This window comes from Suillus bovinus (genome assembly GCF_016758785.1).
Source record: "Suillus bovinus strain UH-Sbo-P2 chromosome Unknown EDB93scaffold_19, whole genome shotgun sequence".
NCBI lineage: Eukaryota > Fungi > Basidiomycota > Agaricomycetes > Boletales > Suillaceae > Suillus > Suillus bovinus.
The window spans coordinates 448776-468020 of record NW_024542075.1 but is presented as its reverse complement, the minus strand read 5'-3'; the positions used below and the strand labels follow the sequence as shown (position 1 = coordinate 468020).

Here is a 19245-nt window from a genome sequence, read left to right as displayed (position 1 = left end):
CGTCCCCGAATTGTATCACTGAGTTCCACTCTGTTTCTGATCACGGGGTCCACATATTCTCCCATTCTGTCGTGTTCAGGGTTTGATAGAAGTGTTTTGTTCCTCTGGACGGCGGTCTGTCGACTTTCGCACGAAGGAAACTGACTTCGTCCTGTCGAAAATGTACCTGTTTGGGACTCCACTGATACATTTACCACAGGTCGAAGTCAGTGGAGTATTGGCACTCACCATGATGGCACATCCTTGGTGAACAACTCCACGAATCCGAGTACCGATACTGATACTGTTGGCATTCCACACAGCCTGTATCCTGAAAAGGCGACATCGAGTCAGAATATGCGCAAGAAGACACGCGCGGGTCCCGGTGCGTGTTTTCTTATGTGACTTAGCACAATAGCTTCATCCCATGCAGCCTTAAACAGATCGGATACTATCATATCTGCGCACTGGACCCATCTATCCTCGTTCGAACCGACTTCGATGGTCTTTTGAGGTAGACTCCGATTCGTCGATCACTGCCCACAGGTTTGGAATTTGGGGTGTTGTTTGGTGTGTCGTTCGTTGAGCGGACATATTCTATTTCTCACTCGCAAAGTTCAGACCTTCATGCAGCTCCTGGTAAACAAACTAAAGATTCGCATTCCGGAACGTCGTCCCCGGTAATATCATTTTTTAAACAGCAAAATAAGCATGCGGCTGGCCATTCGCATTCTGCTCACCCAACTCATCGTAGGCCTTGCCATTTCGATCGCCGGGATTCCTCCAAGTGCGATCAAGATCACGTGACTTCTAGGTGTAAAGTTCGAGGTGATCCTCACCACATATAGGAGAGTTATAAAGCGTTGAACTCACCAAGCTCTTGATCCCCACTTCGTTGCCCTCGTGTCTTCTCAGAAGCGTAAAATCTCTGGTCGCAGTGGGTCGGATTTGCAATTCGTTTACAACTCTGTTCTCGAGCTGAAGAACGCAATTCAAGACTACGAGGGGTCTGACTCGTCTGACGACGAGGAAGGCCCAAATTGGCCTGATCTAGGTGAGCAGCTCAACGAGATGCTCTCTGGTTGAGGTCGAAGCTGGAGGCGTCTAAGGTATGGCTCGAATTACGAAATAGCTTTGCATTAACCCCGCTTGCGTTGGACCGTCAGTCATAAACAGTTTCCATTACGACCTGCATATGCGACGACGTTCAACAACTACCAAGGACTCATCCTCCCGGATGCGCTGTACTTGGCCTTCGCACAAGGTCAACTGTACATAGCCCTGTCCAGGTTGTAAGATTGTCGCAGTATTCGGCCATTTTTTTCAGAGCAAAGCAGAAGCCTATCCGCACCACTTCTCCGATACTACTAGATTAATGCACACCACACCTGCATGAGTAACATAGATTCAGTATAATGACATAAGATATGTATGATATTGGAATGCATGACAGATTTGAACAACAAGAATCATCTTCGTGCCTTTAATGGTTAACATTTTCCTGAATGAGCGCAATAGCTTTCGGAGAGCGAGGCTTGATAGAGCATTTGAAGGGTTTGGGATGGCTGGGAATTCGTCTATCCAAACTAGCACTACGAACGTGATAGGATGCGCGACATACCTGATCGCGCCTCGTGAGTAGTGAACCTCAGGGTGTGCTCAACGCCGTTCTCGACGATCTTGGAAATATCAAACACAGCGAGCGACATCACGATAGATATCCAGACGGAAGCGTCAACGAGGTGAATGCCTGCACATGCAAGCAAACATCACAATACTGTTTAATTGAGGATGCTTCTCTGAGTTGGACATACCAGGGCAGATCCTGTGGAGAAGAAAGTTGAGTTTTCACTCAAATGAACTTTATGCGTACCGTCTACCGAAGCCAAAGCAGATCGTGCGAGAGTCGCGCTCGGGACCCCTTCCATCATTATCTAAGAAACGTTCAGGGTTGAATTGCGAGGGGTTAGTATATGTATGCGGGTCATTGAGCATGAACCTGGCATGCAATTCTATCACGTCGAATCTACACAAGTGCGAGCACCAACCAGATGTTAGGGATGATCATGGACCCTTTCGGAATGTGGTATCCGTCATAGATATCGTCCTCAGAGACGCAGTGGGGGATACCTGTCTTTAGGCGATTGATACCGCTCCGTAACGAAAAGAATACAACAAATGCATACCAATAGGGCCTACAGCAAACCAGCGTAGGGATTCCTTCACAAGGGCCTCGATATAGGGGAGGGAGTCGCGGTCTGCGAAGGAGGGAAGACGATCGGTGCCAACAACAGCATCTATTTCAGCCTGAGCTTTCTTCTGCACATCAGGGAACAGTGTCATCGCCAGGAAAATAGAATAGATTGTAGAAACCGTCTGTGGAAACAGATGTTAGTTTCAAAACATGATGATTGGTCTGGGAGGAGCTAACCGTGTCGGAACCACCAGTGTATAAAGAAACAGCAGACCATTTCACCATGTGATCCTCCTCCGCAGACAAAGTGCGACCTTTCAACAGATTCGAGGTGTAAGACATTGGGGCAATTCCGGCAGCCTGTAATATGTTCAACCCGTGATCATCAAACTGTAGATGTTGATTACTATCTGATCCTTGGCGAACTTGTATGGTGCATCAACAGTCTCTTTGACGGTCTGGCGCCATTCACGGGCCAGGCACTTGAATCCAGCACCAGGAAACCACTCGGGAACATTGGCCACTAGAGGTATTCAGCTCATGGCAAACGTCAGAACGCCGTAGTCTTACACCATGGCATGTTATCAACCATGAAGGGCGCCAAGTTCGATGGACTGCGAGAATTGGTCCATTGCGCGGTCTGCAAGGTCGACGAAGGGATCATTGTTATCCTTCACTTCATATCCATAAGAGATTCGCAAAATGATAGCGCCAGCAGTGCTAAAAAAAATCAAGACCTCATTTGTGCAATGACAAGTACTACATACTGTCGGATATGTGCTTGCAGTTGCTCGGGTTGTGCAAACACGCGCTTCAGGAATCGGCGAACCTCGATCTCCTCCATTGGTTCATATACATTCATAACAGTGCGAACTGCCGATGACACGGTGTATGTTCTTGCGGTAATAGCGGAAACGGTCACCATAAGAGAGAAAACCCAAACCGTACTTCCAGCCAACAAGTTCACCAGCCATTGTAAGACTGGACGGTCAGAGTAGATGGATCCTTTCTTATCTAGCAAATCAATCGCTGCCTTGACGGAATTCAGTACAATGATGTGCCGACCCAGAACTTCGACATGCAAGATGTCGCCTGCACAGCATGGAATTAGAATACACCGTGTTGAGAAACATGAGGGACTCGCCATATTTTTTGCCCCACTTCGCAAAGGTGAGCCAGGCCTTGTTGTGAGGCATGTCTGCGATGTTCCCAATGAGAGGCCACCCCGGAGGTCCAGGGGGATATGGTGCAGGGTTCTTCTTGCTGAATGCCTGCATGACCAGATACACTCCGGCACTAGCAAGACATAGGTCCAACCAAGTAACATTGGTGAATATGAGCATGCGGATAGCTGAGGAAGAGTAAGAGATCGTGTAGTGAGCGATAAGATATTGGTAAGTCTAAGAGGAGTCCTCTCCTGGACATTATATGCGTGAGCAGCTAGACTGGGGCCCCACATGCGATCAAAGCGGTCATAGTTGTTTGGCATGGTGACTGATGCGGCCATCATGCCCGGTCAAAGTTTGTGATGAGTCTGAATCCTCATGTTATGATCGCAGGCGGAAGTTAGTGAGGGAAGATATGGTTAGTACTAATCGAAGGCTACTAGTACGGCCAATAGCGTTCATAAGCCAGGCTGGTAACGAGCCTAGTTCATAAGAAGACACGGAGATCCGAGACGGTAGACCAACTATTCCCCGCCAAAACGAGATGATGTAAGTAGTAGTCAATGAATGTCAGCAGCTTGTCGGAATGTTCCGGCAACAGAAGTCCAACGTCCCTCCTCCCCTCCTCATTTGCACTGTCGACTTTCTTGAGACCCACTCACCAGTCCTGTTTCATTTTACTACCGTCAACTTACACGCCGTAGCTCATTAAGGAACCTCCCCACTGGTACCATATTGTGAGTTTACTGACAATGGCTGATGTTAAACATCAAATAACAGACTCGAACACAAGGCATCTCAAGATGTGGTCTCGCCTGTACATTGTATAATGCTCTAGACTCATCTGCAGTTTGGGAACTGACCAGATGCTTACCAGCAGCTTGTGATACCCACTCAAATTCCTTACGTGCTCTTGATTTTGCAGCACCTGCATATGCTGTCTCATAAATGAGGATCGAGTCTTAATTCGATCCTGTAAGCACACTTTCTCATGAGTCACGGTTTGGTTTGTTCTGACAAGCATCAAATTGAAAGGAGATAGGCTCTCGTACTCACCAGCAAACTTTGCCATTGCCGGATTAATTGACCTGATTCCAAGATCCTGGAAGACGTCTCTCATATACAGTCCATGATCTGCCGTACCGCCACTATACTTACACCGACATAGATCCCACCTCTTAAACGGCCAAGCAATCGTTTCGCTTCTCACAGCTGTTCTCACCTCCTGCCACAGGCCAACAATCAGCTGGCAGAAGGCAGAGAAGCGGTGTCGAGCACAGAGCTCAGTTGGTGGTTTGCAGTCGTCGGGAAGTTCTGGGAGCTGGCTTCCTGTCTCTTTGAGAAATGTAGAAGGTGTGTTGACAGTCGTATTTGCTAGGTCCCCTAAGGTGTTGCTGCCAGGATGAGGAGAAAAAACCAGGTTGTATGAATATGTATTAGAACATAGTTCGAGGTGATAAGGCTTGCAAGGCGCAATCAGCTGCAGCTGAGGGATACTCAGCGTTCTAGATCACGAACGTTGGAAGAGGTACATATATACTAATCGAATTACGAAGTTAAAGACTGACTTGTGTGAATCTAAAGTACTGACAAATGAAATAGACATAAGACTTACTTCGCCGTGCAGGCCTGCGAGTTCTTAAGATCTCGTGCCAAGCAGTTAAGATGAAGGAATGAAGAAAAAAAGACCATGGAAGGTGATACATGATGGTCAAAGAGCAAGCGCTGGAATATTGCGCACAAATCCACATATGACGAACGGCCGAAATTGAAGAAGTCAATGATGTAGGCTCCAGGAGAAGAAGGAATGACGAAACGGCTCTCAAATCGTAGCTCGCATGAGTGTTATGAATTCCACCAAAAAGACGCCAGGAGTACTTATCGCCATCCTTTAGAATGTGATGGGTGGTGATGCTGAACCACACTGTCGGAAATTTCCAGCGAGCCTTCGAATTCAATTTAAGACATTTTAAGGGATCTTTTCACACGGTACACTTATAATGCATGTTAATGGTGTACGAAAAAAATTTCAAGGCACTTATAATGTCTGTCCAAATCATGTTAAGGCACTGTAATGATCCTGGGTGGCGTGTGATGAGCCTAACATTATAAGGCCATGAAATGATAGTGTAAGCATTGTAAACGGTAGCAAGGTAAATTCAGACAATTTCAAGACTCGTCGCTTGTATTTCGATGCTCTTGCTGGAATTCCCAAATAATGATAATAATAGTAATATTATAATGATAATAGTAGTAAAAAACAGCAATATTGGTCGCATTTGTACTGATCACGATACAGGTAAAAAAATGGTGATCGTAATACTCACATTATAGTAATCTGGCAGGTGGTATTTCTTGGCTGAAGGTCATGGGCTTGGTCCTGAATAGAGAAGCAAAAGGCATGGCGAGGTGAGGCGAGGTGCGAAGGTTGGGTAGCGATTCAGAGTGTGGGTCGAGGAGGTAGAGGTGGTGCCTGCGCAAACCTAAGACAACACCCCCCAAACAGCCAAGCCTGTGAAAAAGGACATGAGGCCGACCAAGACACCGACATAGGCAGCAGTATGCATGCCTACACGTGGCAGGAGGGTTGGTGTGTGCAGCACTGCGAGGCTCGTGTGGAGGAGGACAACGAGGGAGGTGGTTATGATGAATGGGATATGCAAGCTGTCGTAGGAATGCATTTGTGAGGTCGCGTGAAGGAAATTTTTGAGTTGGTCAGTTACAGGGACGGATGACAGTTGGATTGATATGTCTGAGAGGGGGAGGGAGAGTGCACGAGCGTCATGTCGAGAGCGCTTCCAAATAATATCGGATTTCATACTAATGGGATGAGCAGAGCCGTGAAGCTTGTAGTAGAGACCACATCTGCATGTATATAAGATATCGGTATGAATATAGAAGAACAAAAAATGAGAACTTACACGTTGCAAACGGTTCTTGCCTTCAGCGTCCTTCCTCCGCTGAGGAGTTGCAGTTGTGTGACAGTTGTAGCACTGTGCGCTACTCACAAGGAGGCAGAAGTGGTCAACTGTGGCTAGGGATCGAGATGTCCTCGTCGTTGAGAAGGAGAAAAATTTTAACATTGACGATGCACCATATTGATAGACTTGATTTCAATGGACAAGCATTGAATTGCCTCAAGAGAGAGTGTTGGTATTAATGCATGGATTGAGATAAATAAGAGTCGAGTAGTCGATGGAATCTTCAGAGTTGATGACGACGTCTGTTCAGAGGTGGAAATGGTTGAAATGAAAGAAGACTCAATAGAAGCATTGATCAGAATAGAGCTCAACTTGTTTGGCCTTGTGATTATACTACCCTAATTGGGATGCAATTTTATGACTTAGTAATCATTTAAATGCTGAATCAAGAGATGTGCAATGTGCTGTTGGGCGGGGGCGTCCAAGAATTAATAGCTGTTGGAAGGTGACAATGGGTAAGCTGGAGTTAGCATTTATAGTTGTAGGTAAATGTAAACAAATCAGAGGGCGACAGGTTCAACAAATTAATAAAGCGAGACTCAGATTCCACTAAAATTTCTTTCTCCCCGACACCTTCCTCGGTTTGGCACCACCATTGCATGTAACATGCTTGAGTGCTGGAGGAGGAGCCAAAGGAACAACAGGGACCACGTCCGAGTCCACCAGAGTCTGAGCAGCCTGAGCGGTAACTTGACGTTGAGCCACAGACACCCTACCACCCTTGGATGCAGATGGCGCCAAGTCAGTTCTAGTGCCATCCAGTGAGAGCTCACCAATGTCAACTTCGAGTTGGAGCTGAGTGGTGGTGGCGGGCCCTCCCGGATTGCTGATAGACATTGCAGTCTGGTAGTTGACAGTGGCGACTGCATTCATGTCAGCATGACTCGCAGAAGTCGGAGCATAAATGATGTGTGAAGATGACAGAAGTTGTGGTGCGGGAATGGGGATGGTTTGTGGTGCGGAGGCAGGATCTTCTAACTGCTGTAAGAAGTCGTCTTCCCAGGTGTGAGGTTGGGAGGCAGAGGGTGGAGTAGGGGTACCACTAGTAGCTAGGACTGAGCTCGTGCCAAAAACCTCCTGGTTGTAATAGTTGATCACACTCGTAGCCCATGGGCTGCGCTTGAATAGTCGCTCTAAGTAAAAATCAAAGTCTTGTGCATAATCAATTTTCGTGGCTGGTCCGGTTGCTGTGAGCTCTTGATCATGCGTTAACAAGAAATGCGCCTGAGAACGAGACAAGATCAGCATGCATGCAAAAGTCAGAAGATTATAATGCGCTCACCACAATAGCAGCACCTGCGATCAGACCTTCTGTGACACACTGCATAGACCAACGACTGACCCCTGGCCTTCAGATGACCTTTGGTCTTCCCAGACAGCGAAGCCTTCCCGAATATTTCAACTCGGATGATCTGAGGGACGGAGTCAGCCCTAATGTACTGCTTGGACAGCAGCTGAATACATCACTCACCTTGGCCATGACTGGTGTTTTGAGGAAGGCATCTGGAACTAGAGCAGAAGGATCCATGAACAGAATGGGGGCTAGACGTGTATACTTTTCGCCACCGACATCCTTCTTTAAAAGAGCAAGGAGTTGCGCATTCTCCTTCTTTTTGGCAGCCTCGTCAGTGAAGACGGTCAGGTCAAGTTTTAATGAAGAGAAGATCAAACCGGCACAGTCCTTGAGACTATGCAGTATGTTTGACCTCTCGGAATTAACCGCAGCACGAAACTAGAGTATCTCATACATAAGTGTTGATGCGCAGACAGAGGGAGAATCGGACATACCACTGATCCAAACTGTGGGTAGGTCTCCATTGGTTTATGCAAAGCCTTGGGTATGCACTGATAAAGCTCAGCCATCACGTGTTACGACTTGGATGGTATCTGTTGGCGACACTCAAACAGAGCGTGTGTCGTCAACGGTCGAGGACGTCCTTGGGCTAGCCCAAGGTTAGGGGTCGTACTTGGCGTGTCTTCGGCAAGTACGATTTGACGCCTATGTCCAAATCGGGTAGCTTATGTCACGCGGGTGCGAGACGATAAGCTATATCGGCCTAGGCTTACGACACCCGAAGGTTAATCGTAAGGATCGTCGTTAATTTAGAAGGACAGAAGTCCGACTAGTTAACAGGGGCTTTGCTCGTTGACGAAGTCGATGAGTAAAGATCGAGACTATAGGCTTATCCGCGAGGAGCAGATAAGAAGATAGAATATAGACTGCTGGCGAGGCAGAAGGAGCACTCTGGTGAGAGTAGGAGGTCAAGAACCAAGTAGATTCAAGTTAGGGAATATGGTACATGGTAGCGAGTTTATATAGAGGACAGGAGACGTATTAGTGGGTGATAACTCGTACTACCGGGAGAGGCAATCGGTAAAGGGTATAACCATAACAGGAAGGCACGTTTGGTCGAGGTAGAACGTGCCTGATAAGAAAGTGAGTCAAAGATCGGAATAAGAAATGAACGCGCAGAGGCACGATCGTGCAGCTGCGGATCTAAGTATAAGTCACATGTGCGACTGCGCACCGAGTCAGAGATCAAGAAAGGGAATAGGGCAAAGGGGATGCGTCGTGCATCTTGTCATAGGTTACCGTCCAGACGGTAAGGGCAAGGGGACTGTCCTCAGGATCAGTCAGGTGGTGAAACGGAGCACGGGTATGCTTCGTCAGCGAAAGGATCCGGCCAAATGTACTGGCTTTGCTGAAGCGACAGGTAGAGGGCGAAAGGGAATGCGAGGATGACGAGGATGACAAGGGTAAGGTCGGGGTAAGGGTATGATGCGAGGGCTGATATGAGGAGGATCAGGAGAAAAATAGTAGGGGCCCAAGCGTCTAGATGTTCTTGTAACATCACGCCATTGAGTTTTGCTTCAGGTGAAGACCAACGCATGTCGCTGCGTGGATCAATGTCTGGCTGGGGTTTTGTTGGAAAGAGCCCACTCATGACCCAAAAGTAGTTGAGCATGGCGTACATCTTGCCCGCACGGGCAATGTCATTGTCGATGGTTGATGTCTTCTTAAGGACTCGGTTTCGGCTGCATGCAGGGACAGCAGCCTGGAGCATAGCGTGGTCTTTCTTGAGAGCGCGCAACTCAGACCGAACAGCAGTATATGCTTGTTGCGCCACTTCTAGTGCCTAGAGATTCAACTGCTACATCAACCGAACCAAGAGAATGGCAGCATGAGTGAACTCACCCTGCGGACTTCGTGCATGGGCACGTCAGGCTGAGGCATTGTCAAGACCATCCTCAGGGTGTTGAGATCGCTCCGGGCATCAAACTCGTTGTCTTGCTCATCATTTCCAGATTTGGACTCAGTATCCTCAATAGCATTGAGTTCTGCTGTGAAGTCGTCTGAGGAATATCCAGCCTGGGGCATGACAATTAAACTAAGACACAAGAAATTTAAGTCTGAACAGTGGAGATATGAGACACAACAATTTCACTTGCCTGGTTCCATGTTATAAAAACGTGACCCTGCACAGAACCAGTTGCTCCGCAGCATCTTGCCATCCTTGCTGTTGACATGCGGCGTGTTTAGTTCAGCCTTGGCAAAGTCGACATGTAATAAAAGCTGCAGGTACTTTAACTTCAGTACCAATTACTATCAAATGACTAATGAACACGACAATTTGGACTTACAGTGGGACAGATTCTTGTATGTATCTTGAGTCCAGTGATACGATTGGATTCGATCTTGGGTTTCTTTGCTACTCTCTCTTTGTCAAGTAGAAGCTCCTCGTCCTCTTTAGTGCCCAACGAGGGAAACTTGTGTTTGCTGCGTGTAGTCATGCTTGAGATTTTCTCGAGAAAGGAGCATTTTAGCAAGCTCTAGACCCTGCATCAACTCGTTCTGCAACCACAAAAGCTTATCGGATGACGTCGCTTGCAAAGCACGTGTCTTGAGGCCCTGTGACACGAATCAAGAGTGTCTTGTGGTGGTCCAGTAAATAGACTTGCATGGTGCAAGAACTATTGGAGATATGGGAGAGTGGAGCTGAGTACGGATTTGGTGTGCATGGTGTGGGCAGAGGAGATGGCTGTGTCATTGGAGATATGGGAGAGTGGAGCTGAGTGCAGTCAGATGAGATGATGTTAAGAAAAGAGAGATCTACATACATATCTGGACACTGTAGTTCTAATTCAGACTGATAGAGGTGAAGTAAGGAGACATTGGAGCTGGTCACTGGCATGCTGGACGTGACTTCATGCACACAAACATGTCACTATCGATGTGGTCAACCACAAGGAATTCATCTCGGTGATCAGGATCAGGGAAACAAACAGCACCACAAATGAAAGACTGGACTGGAATGAAGATCGAACTTGCCCTTGGGACAGATTTGACATGAGTAAGTCATAGATCACAGTCCGACCTGCAAGAAGCACCAATGCCAGCAGTGAATGGCTGAACCAGTGCAAACTCGAAGGAACCAACATCCAGAAGCTGACAACTGAATATGAAAACAAGGCGAACAAAGACTGATACTTTCTGGGCGAGTTGTATAAGTGCGCAGTCATAGTGCAGTTGCCCATGGAAGCCTGGAGTGCATCGAAGGTAGTCGGTAGTTTGCTTCCAGTCGATGATAGACTTGTAGTGAACTTTGAGAAAGCGATGTTCACGAATCTGGTTCAGAAATACATAAATCAGTACAAGACACATACTAAAACAAGATCAACTCGCCAAGAAGTTTGTCGGTATGGTGACCCATCTTTCTAGTCGATATCCATACGTCGGTAATGAGTTGTTGATAAAATCGGAAAACTTCTTACGAAAGCCTTGAAACGCACGATCCAATTGGCCACTGTGGGTCTCGATGTCTTGGATGGCTACGGGCTGTTGCGTCGAACCAAGTTTGATGTGCCCCTCGAAAGCAACAGGATTTGGGTCTTCATCATCATCATTGCCCTCTCCTGCCAATGTGTGCCGCTCGTCAAGCACGTCCACGTGCGCTCTCAACATTTTGGCTGCAAATTTGCGCATGTCAACACGCAGTATCTAACAAGATCTTTACATGAGTGAACATCAGATGCTATAATGTTAGAAACATACCTGGTCAGTGACATCCTTTCCATTTGACTGGCGCTCATAGGCCTCTTTGAGGGGGCCATGAAGCTTCTCATTCGGACGGGTGCTGTAGTTGCGTACTGCACCCTTCATTTGGATGTCCCTAGTTGCGTGCTTCCAGAGATGCGCCTTTGGAAAGTCCCAGTCAAGCTTGAGACCTACGATGGGAGAATTGAGAGCACATTCGATGTATTCCTAGAATGTGTGATCAACAATCTATTTAAAAAGTGAATGAACAAAACATTTACCTTGAGTGCGCTATCAAAAACGAGTAGTTCAGCATCAATTGCTGCCAGTGTGCTTGACGTATGCACGTCGAGACCAATATGGCTATCCAATTGCAGATAGCTACTAATGACACGAAGAAGTTTATACCCTTCTGGGCTGGTCCTCTGGTTCAAGACATTTACTGCAGAATAGAAGGCTTGCTGCACGTCAGTTAGTATTAGAAAGCCAAAAGCCTCATGATACGTACCTTGGATAGATCTTGCATCTTGTTACCATCACTGAAGGTAATGTGGATGATGGTGCTGAAATGATTAAGATTGTGCCATTGAGGGAAACTAGCAACCCTACCGAAGGTCATGAGTTGACGAGAATCGCGATGTGAATGACTTACTGTTTCTCGACCTTTGACTCTTCATCACATCCAAGCGCTTTGAGGATTTTCTTCAACTCCTCGAGTAGGTGCCTCCACATACTAAGATGGAGGGCATGAAGGTGGTCAAAACTGATGGCTTGATGAGGGTCAGAGTGCGCAATGAGCCAGAAAACATTCTGTTGATGAGATATCAGTAACGAAAACATGGAGGCGAAACGAGAGAGTGAATATTGCCGATAACTTACTGTGACAGCACGCAATCCTAATGCCTTGAGTAGTTCCTCGCCTCGAGTTTTGCTGACCTTGTAAACATTGAGTGCGGCTATTGCTTCTTCCACTGTTCTAAATGCAAATGTCTTTGATAGCTCGCTAAGTTCTTCGAGCGGTACAAGACATACTGGACAGGGACATTTGCTATGGTGGCCACAAATGAGAGACATCATACATCTAAAAACAGTCTAATATCAGATTGTGGACATGTGTAAGAATATAGAACTTACTGTTCTTCATAATCAGCAGAAAGTATCAGAATAATGGGAAACAACCAGTGTGCGATCTTGTCATAGCAAGTATGTGAATAACCAGACTTTGAGTGTTGCATGACCAGTTCCAACAGTTTTAAGAATGCCTCATGCCATATGACACGCTTGAGGTTTACGAAGCCTGGCTTGCCTTCTTCGTCTGCATCTTCAGATACCTGCAACTATAATGAGTCATGTCAGAAGATTTGATCAGAATGTTGACGTACAATTGGCAACCACCCGACAACACGACCACCGCCAATGCCCTCTCTGTTCCGTATGCCAACTGGCAAATTCGCGCAATGGACCACGACAGGATATCCCTTTACTGTACCATGGGACAACAGTCTTGTCTTGTCCACATACAGGATGAAGCAGAATGGAGCGGCCTTAATGTCACTTGGAAGGCAACTCTGATTTGTTGATGCTGAGTGAGAGTAGATAGTGATATTAACAAAGATTACATGCCTGGACGTCCCACCATCGATCACCCGTCCAAGGCTCATTGTAAAAGTGTTCAAACTTCCTGCCATTGTTCTTGAAAACTCATTGTGCATCCCAGACAAAATGTGGAGCAAGCAGCGGATTAGCCAACAAATCAAGAGCCCAGTCCCACAGAGGCAGCGCGTGAGTCTCATACACTTGTTGTTCTTTTTTGTAAGGAACGGTGATGTTGTGTTTTACAAACTAATTCACAACATATATCATACAAAATGTGAGATTTATTAATGACATACTGGTGTCACCTGAGCAGCTGCGTGTTCCCAAGCTTTGCACAGCTCATTATCATTTGAAAAAGTTACCCAGCTCTCTCCTCTCGATATGTGACCAATGAGCGCAAAGAGTGCATTAATTTGTGATTTATTGAGTGCAGCATTGAGTGCGATCTCTACAAACTCGAAGTTGCCGCGGAAACAGAAAGGACGCCAGGGCTCTTCATCTACAGGGAGCTCTTCCTCAGGATGTGAATTGACACCGAACTCTTCAAATGTTTGAAGGAGTGGTTCACGACCAGCAGAAGGATGATACATTGTTTTGAATTCCATGGGCTGTGGAGGAGGTATTGCAGGTTGCGGTTCAACAGAATGTCGCTGGCTGTTGGCTATGCAAAAGAATCAGTAAGCAATACAGGTGAATATGGTGCACACTTACCTAGGCTACCAGCACCTTTGAGGTTCCCATTGTAGTTCCCATTGTAGGCTTTGAAATCACCAGTGTCCAGGTTATCTGCTGGCAGCACAGGGTCAGCTAGTGTCAGTTGGTGTTGGAGGAGCACACAAAGAATATGTGAGACATACCTAGAGGACTATGATCCCTGATTGCAGGGGGCACATTCTGAATCCCAGCAACTGATTGCAATGGGCCAGCGCTAGGAGGCGTTATCATGCCCATGTCAGTGTGAGCCTGCTGCTGAGCTGCATACCTCAATATTGTCAAAGGAAACATCAAGAGCGGGTAGCAGAGGACTCACCTCTTTTCTGATCTTGTGCATATTGAATGGCAAACTCCACTTGTTCCGCTTTGGTGTCCTTCTGCTTTTTGCAGTTTGTTTCGTGCTTCTTGAAGCCTTGGGTCTTGAACTTCTTGCTACAATGCGGGCATAGAAGCTGCCCTGTCAGAGTTTCTTCGGAGAAGTTGTATTTGCTTCGATGAGTGCAAGAGGGACCCATGCTGATGGCGATGTGATATTGCACGATGGATGTATTGTTTATCGATGTCATTGCATAAGAATATCTCACGCTTTTGATGACCTCAGCCACCTTGAAAGGCACTTTCAATGTACCTTTCAATGCACATGACCCAACTTGTAAGCCGGCAGCATTACAATGGCCTGTGACTTTTTTCTGACAATGCTATCAAATGAAAGATGTGCCAGAGTAACCTGATTATCAACAAAAACAGCAGACAGCTAGCGCAAGAGAAATAAAATGATTCACTACACGCTATTGTACAGTCGTGTCAGTGTGCTATTATATGATAAACCACCTCAAATACAACAAAGTCTACTCCGAATTCATCATCGCTCGGATGTGTCCTTCTCTCGCTGTGTTTACGCTTTCAAACGAGCAGTGAAATGGTTCAGGGTGACTTCGGCGGAATCAGCTGCAGGTTCTTAAATATGTACTAGGTTACTTACACCAATAAGCCGGTGGTGAACTCTGGCATCACCTCAATCCTGTTTCCATTTGAGTCTTTAGCATGATCAATGTGCATGATGGTGAGTATGGCAGCAGCTGCAGTCCACAGACTGTTCTCTGCAAACCAATGACCTGTGAAGGGTATTTGTCATCCTCGACAAATCAACTATAGATCAGCCAACCAGGACAGATACGCCTGCAACAGTCAGTGAATGATTGAAAATAATAGCTAGTGTGGAATATTCACCTGCCATGACCAAAGGCAAAATGGTTGATGAAAGGACCCTTCAGCTTCCCATCAACTGTTAGATAGCGACTAGGATTGAAGCATGATGCATTGGGGAAAATGTCTTCATCCCAGGACAGTGCCCTGAGTCGTGCTCAGCTCAAGCTATTACATGCACTCCACCATAACATACCACTGATTAACCATTACTATTGTGCCTGATCAAACTATATATGAGTTAATGGTAACCCGGACTCGTGCGACTTTCAAACCTTTGGGTATAAAGTGCCCGTCATAAACATCATCATCTGAAGGCGCATGTGGAGCACCTGTGCAAGGGGTCAGCTATGCAAATACGAGGTTATATTACTGCCGACCAACCTAGGGGTAAGATAGGATACCATCTCAAGACCTCACGTAGGATGGCATCAAGGTAGGGCAGCAATGCCCTGTCATCAAGGCACGGCATTTTATCATGCCTCACAACTTGATCAATTTCAGCACGAGCCCAGGTTTGGACGTCAGGATAGAACACCATAGCCAGCAAGAATATTTGCAACACGGTTGCAGTCTGTGGGACATCAAAGACAGAATCAGGACTGCTTAAGTAGCAACTCACATTGTCTAGGCCACCTAAGCCATGTATTTTCATTAATTGACGAATTCTGTCATGGCAAAAGAAAAACTCTTACCTATGTATGTCATCAATGCAACAGCTTTCATCGTGTCTTCGTCAGCATCATCGTGAGTTTGACTGAGAAAGTCAGCGACCAAAGAATGTGAAGCAGTACCATTTGCCTTCATGCAAACAGATCAGGCAAATTGATGTCCCTAACTCTGCACAAACGTACTATCTGTGCCTTCACCTCGTTAAAGGGCTCATTTAAAAGTTGTTGTGATAATTCTCTACAGCGTCCCATCTGGGAAAATGCCCCACCGAAGCACCAAAACAGTAACTTTTCGACTGCAACCTCATGCTGAACACCCAAAATTACGTCGTCAACAAAAGCACTCACGGAAAGGAAAGGCTGTGAAAATGGCAGCCCTCTTGGGAGAAAGAATATATTTGCCAACCTCAACGAGTTCGTGTGCGCGGGTAAGAAATGGATATTCCTGTCCACAATTGAGGTGTCTGTATGTGACGGCCATGAGTAATGATGTTGTGTATCTGTCACAGGATTGACTGTCATGCAGTATTGAAAGCCAGTCCAGATCTGCATAATCAGTTGATGAAGAACAGATTGAATGAAAACATACAATTCATTGGTGCGAAAAATGGGGCGAGTAGAGTACTTCGCAGAACGCCTGTCCAGCAATTCCTGTGCGATAACTTCAGAGTTTATGACAATCAAGTTGATGCCAAGTATGCTAGAGCGAATAATTTTTCCTGCGATCAGGTATGAAAATGACTCTGAGAGCTTGGCAAAGAGGCCATCAATCTGCTATGAACTGTATGTCTTTCCCCATGCAGTATATGTGAGCCAAGGTCGTTTAGTATCCAATTGCAGCATGTTACCCAGAAATGGTAATGGACGAGGGCCAGGCAGCAAAGGTAAAAGGTAGACACATCTACGAGTTAGACCCCAAGCGAATACCAGGGCAACAATACCTAAAGCGAGAATATGAGTGAAGAGCATCATGGGGGATTATAGTCAAACCCAAAACATGTTTACAGTTCGGGTTATAAAGGGGACCTTTGAACACCTAAACACGTGTCACCTATCTGCTGAAGCAAGCGGATGTTGGTCTAACCGGCCGTAGGTGACTCAAAGTAGCTGCCATAAAAGTCTTCAGATACATCATGATACATGGTGATGAAAAATATTGGCTCTATCTTTCATTTAGAAAAGGTGGGGACATCGCAAACTGTGTCTGAAACATTTTCTTGCCCAACACTGATGTTTGTAGGCTGTAAGAACTCAGAAGTGAAGGTGCAGTGCGCGCAGAGGTTGTGGAGGGACACGACAGCGATAGACGTTTGAGTGATGCAAACAGCACAGAATAAGTATTACGTGGGACAGTCAGGCCCCCGGAAGCTCCAGCCAAGGTCCGCCCGCCCAACCAGCTGAAAACGGCCTCAAAAATGCGGAATTTTTGGCGTCAAAAATGCAATTCCGGACAGAGGTCAAAATCACGTGGTGTGACATAGTGTGACCCCCAGCCAATTTGTGACAGATGGTGACACGCTGCTCAGCGTTGACGACGGCGACGACAGAGAGCGACAGAGGCACATATATAGAATTGATACTACTAGTATGTATCAAATACAAATCATTTCTTCATTTCTTGTGCCCCCCTCGCTGGAATCTTGATGGTAGGTGGCAGTTTAAGAATAACTCGTTTGACAGATGGCCGAGAGAGTGTTGCCCAGCGAGCACCTGCTTCAGCGGTCAAAGTAAGATGACTGCGGAGTTGCTGCGCGAACGGATTGCCATTAAAGTGGTAAATAAGTTGCTGTGCAGGTGCATGAGTGTGAAGCTCGAAAGTCTTGAGAGTACGCGAGAATAGTGGAATGTCACTCAACTCAGTATCTCGTATTTTCCGCAACTGCTCAGAGGACGTACCGACGCATGTACGTGACCGTGAATTGTGCCATAAGCACCCCCTGATTTCACTTGGCCAGACGCGATTGGTGCAATCCATGAATTGAATATACAGAAATCTCTATCTTCACGTACGTCTTCGATACATGCACCATATGCATTGATACTTGTACCAGGAATCTTTCTCTGGCTTTCAGAAGGAAGAAGAGCCTGAATGTCGGTATGCGTAATTTCGGTACCCCGCATCTTCCGGATCTGATGTTTAAGGTCTTCGAGAAGCATGATGACGAGAAGCTGTGTTTTGTGAGGCGTTTGAGGGCGTGTATTCGAGTCGGGACATGTCGGAATATGGTTCACCACTTGACAACTTGTATCTTGTAGACCTGCCCTGAAGGCTGTCAAAAATGCAAAACCCGGACAGACCTGCCAGGTCATGATGTCTCAAAAATGCAATACCCGGACAGAGATTTTGTGATATTTGGCCCTCAAAAATGCTATTTTGCGGGCGGACCTTGGCTGGAGCTTCCGGGGGCCTGGACAGTCCAACTGTCCAAGTCAAAAATCAGAGAAATGGTCATTGTGGGAGGAAGGGGAATGTCCCTCGATCGAGGGGGCGCCGAGGCTTAGCGGGTCGGGACTCGGGACTGTCCATAAAGTTTTCACACGATTAATTTGAAATAACGATCTCAACACAAACCGCCCGCTGATCAAAGAGTACTATCATTCGACGGGAAATGCACAATTTACACTTATTGCTGAATAGCAACACAACAACAACACATATTCGTATCGGATCTACTGTAGTGTATACTTTAGGTCTCTGTGCATTAGGCCCAACAAGAATTTTTTAATTTTGTTGCGAGCTTGTTGCAGCGGCAGCACTGGAAGTTGAGGTGTCGAAAACACAATAGAAATGCACAATTTCGTCACACTATGTCACGCGCGGCACCTCGGCCAATACACAATGATATTCACAGTCCGACAGCGTGCAAAGCGAATGAAAGTCCAGTGTTCCGCACCGTTCATAACTTCAAGCTTCAATAACGAGCTCCAAATCAAATTTCATTGAGGGAATAATATCTAGTAATAAACACTAGGATGTGCTGAGTGATCATTATTTGCTGAAACTCTATTTAATGGTGCAGGAAGGCCATGCAGGGGGTAAGGCATGTATCTGCCAGTGGACGGCCCAGCATGTAGCTGTGGTGGGAGGTCTTGTGAAGTTCGAAGAGGACGAGCCCCTTCTGGGGCTGGCACTGGCTGCATGAATCGTGTCTCACGACCTGGATAATGGAGTGGGTATGCAGGTGGTGGATTAAATGAGGGGAAGGGTAAAGGACCGTTCATTTGCTGTGCCGCTTGACTCGAGAAGGGAGCGCCGTTACTATGCATAGCTATTCAGACATTATCAGCAACAAAATAAACATGGAAGTAAGTGAAATACAACCATGACTGATGCTTGGAACGAGCTGCTGAGATGGTGTAGCTTGAATGGGAGCAGTATGGTCAATTCTTGAAGATCCAGCATGACCGTTTGACTCATGGGGTGCCCGATTTCCACGAGATGTGTAAAGACCAGAAAAGCGGTGGTCCTGGCGTAGGTCGGGAGTATTCTCCAAGTGTCCTTTGATGCGTTCTAAAATTTCAGACTTCGTGCCCTCGGTTGACAGCGAAAGAGCAGTAGCAATATCCTCCAGTTCTGATTTTGACTTGGCACTTAGCCGTCCTGTGTAAATCTCTGTGCCGTCCATCGCATTGCGCTGTACTCGTCGTGCTGCCTCTTTGTCCTCCCGGCGTTTCTTCGCAGCATCTGCTTTCTGCTTCTTCT

General features: G+C 46.6%; 8 protein-coding genes across 8 annotated transcripts; all 8 read right to left on the bottom strand.

The window, feature by feature from the left end:
• Positions 1–1462: 1462 nt before the first annotated feature.
• Positions 1463–3516, bottom strand: EDB93DRAFT_1240031 (cytochrome P450; the record flags this gene model as incomplete). The annotated part of the gene is made up of 11 exons (XM_041451705.1): positions 1463–1544; positions 1627–1729; positions 1794–1804; positions 1853–1978; positions 2028–2109; positions 2166–2355; positions 2411–2533; positions 2581–2696; positions 2763–2893; positions 2941–3265; positions 3318–3516. 11 exons carry the CDS (start codon positions 3514–3516, stop codon positions 1463–1465), a joined length of 1488 nt encoding a protein of 495 aa, XP_041308951.1.
• Positions 3517–6869: 3353 nt separating this feature from the next.
• On the bottom strand, positions 6870–8183 carry EDB93DRAFT_1249327 (uncharacterized protein; the record flags this gene model as incomplete). Its single annotated transcript, XM_041452843.1, has 5 exons — positions 6870–7544; positions 7603–7616; positions 7663–7732; positions 7792–8052; positions 8109–8183. 5 exons carry the CDS (start codon positions 8181–8183, stop codon positions 6870–6872), a joined length of 1095 nt encoding a protein of 364 aa, XP_041308950.1.
• Positions 8184–8950: 767 nt separating this feature from the next.
• EDB93DRAFT_1274347 (uncharacterized protein) lies at positions 8951–10112 on the bottom strand (the record flags this gene model as incomplete). Its single annotated transcript, XM_041454382.1, has 4 exons — positions 8951–9457; positions 9517–9709; positions 9767–9894; positions 9963–10112. 4 exons carry the CDS (start codon positions 10110–10112, stop codon positions 8951–8953), a joined length of 978 nt encoding a protein of 325 aa, XP_041308949.1.
• A 391-nt stretch (positions 10113–10503) lies between these two features.
• EDB93DRAFT_1240030 (uncharacterized protein) lies at positions 10504–14231 on the bottom strand (the record flags this gene model as incomplete). The annotated part of the gene is made up of 14 exons (XM_041451704.1): positions 10504–10651; positions 10697–10947; positions 11029–11319; positions 11374–11583; positions 11637–11816; positions 11864–11960; positions 12008–12165; positions 12235–12436; positions 12490–12686; positions 12738–12937; positions 12975–13047; positions 13075–13197; positions 13248–13612; positions 13982–14231. 14 exons carry the CDS (start codon positions 14229–14231, stop codon positions 10504–10506), a joined length of 2745 nt encoding a protein of 914 aa, XP_041308948.1.
• Positions 14232–14643: 412 nt separating this feature from the next.
• EDB93DRAFT_1083181 (cytochrome P450) lies at positions 14644–15204 on the bottom strand (the record flags this gene model as incomplete). The annotated part of the gene is made up of 5 exons (XM_041445747.1): positions 14644–14780; positions 14831–14844; positions 14896–15018; positions 15068–15092; positions 15147–15204. Coding segments are annotated over 5 exons (357 nt in total), but the record flags the coding sequence as incomplete, so codon positions are not given.
• Positions 15205–15253: 49 nt separating this feature from the next.
• EDB93DRAFT_1052467 (cytochrome P450) lies at positions 15254–15445 on the bottom strand (the record flags this gene model as incomplete). Its single annotated transcript, XM_041444703.1, has 1 exon — positions 15254–15445. A coding segment is annotated over one exon (192 nt), but the record flags the coding sequence as incomplete, so codon positions are not given.
• Positions 15446–15674: 229 nt separating this feature from the next.
• Positions 15675–16511, bottom strand: EDB93DRAFT_1083127 (uncharacterized protein; the record flags this gene model as incomplete). The annotated part of the gene is made up of 2 exons (XM_041445742.1): positions 15675–16261; positions 16325–16511. 2 exons carry the CDS (start codon positions 16509–16511, stop codon positions 15675–15677), a joined length of 774 nt encoding a protein of 257 aa, XP_041308945.1.
• A 581-nt stretch (positions 16512–17092) lies between these two features.
• On the bottom strand, positions 17093–18018 carry EDB93DRAFT_1139153 (uncharacterized protein). Its single transcript, XM_041449234.1, has one exon. The coding sequence runs from the start codon at positions 17850–17852 to the stop codon at positions 17394–17396; it is 459 nt and encodes a 152-aa protein (XP_041308944.1). The 5' UTR covers positions 17853–18018; the 3' UTR covers positions 17093–17393.
• Positions 18019–19245: the final 1227 nt, after the last annotated feature.

Excerpts from the sequence above, each read along its gene's own strand:
- EDB93DRAFT_1139153 (XM_041449234.1), bottom strand. The coding sequence starts at position 17,852 with ATGACCTGGCAGGTCTGTCCGGGTTTTGCATTTTTGACAGCCTTCAGG.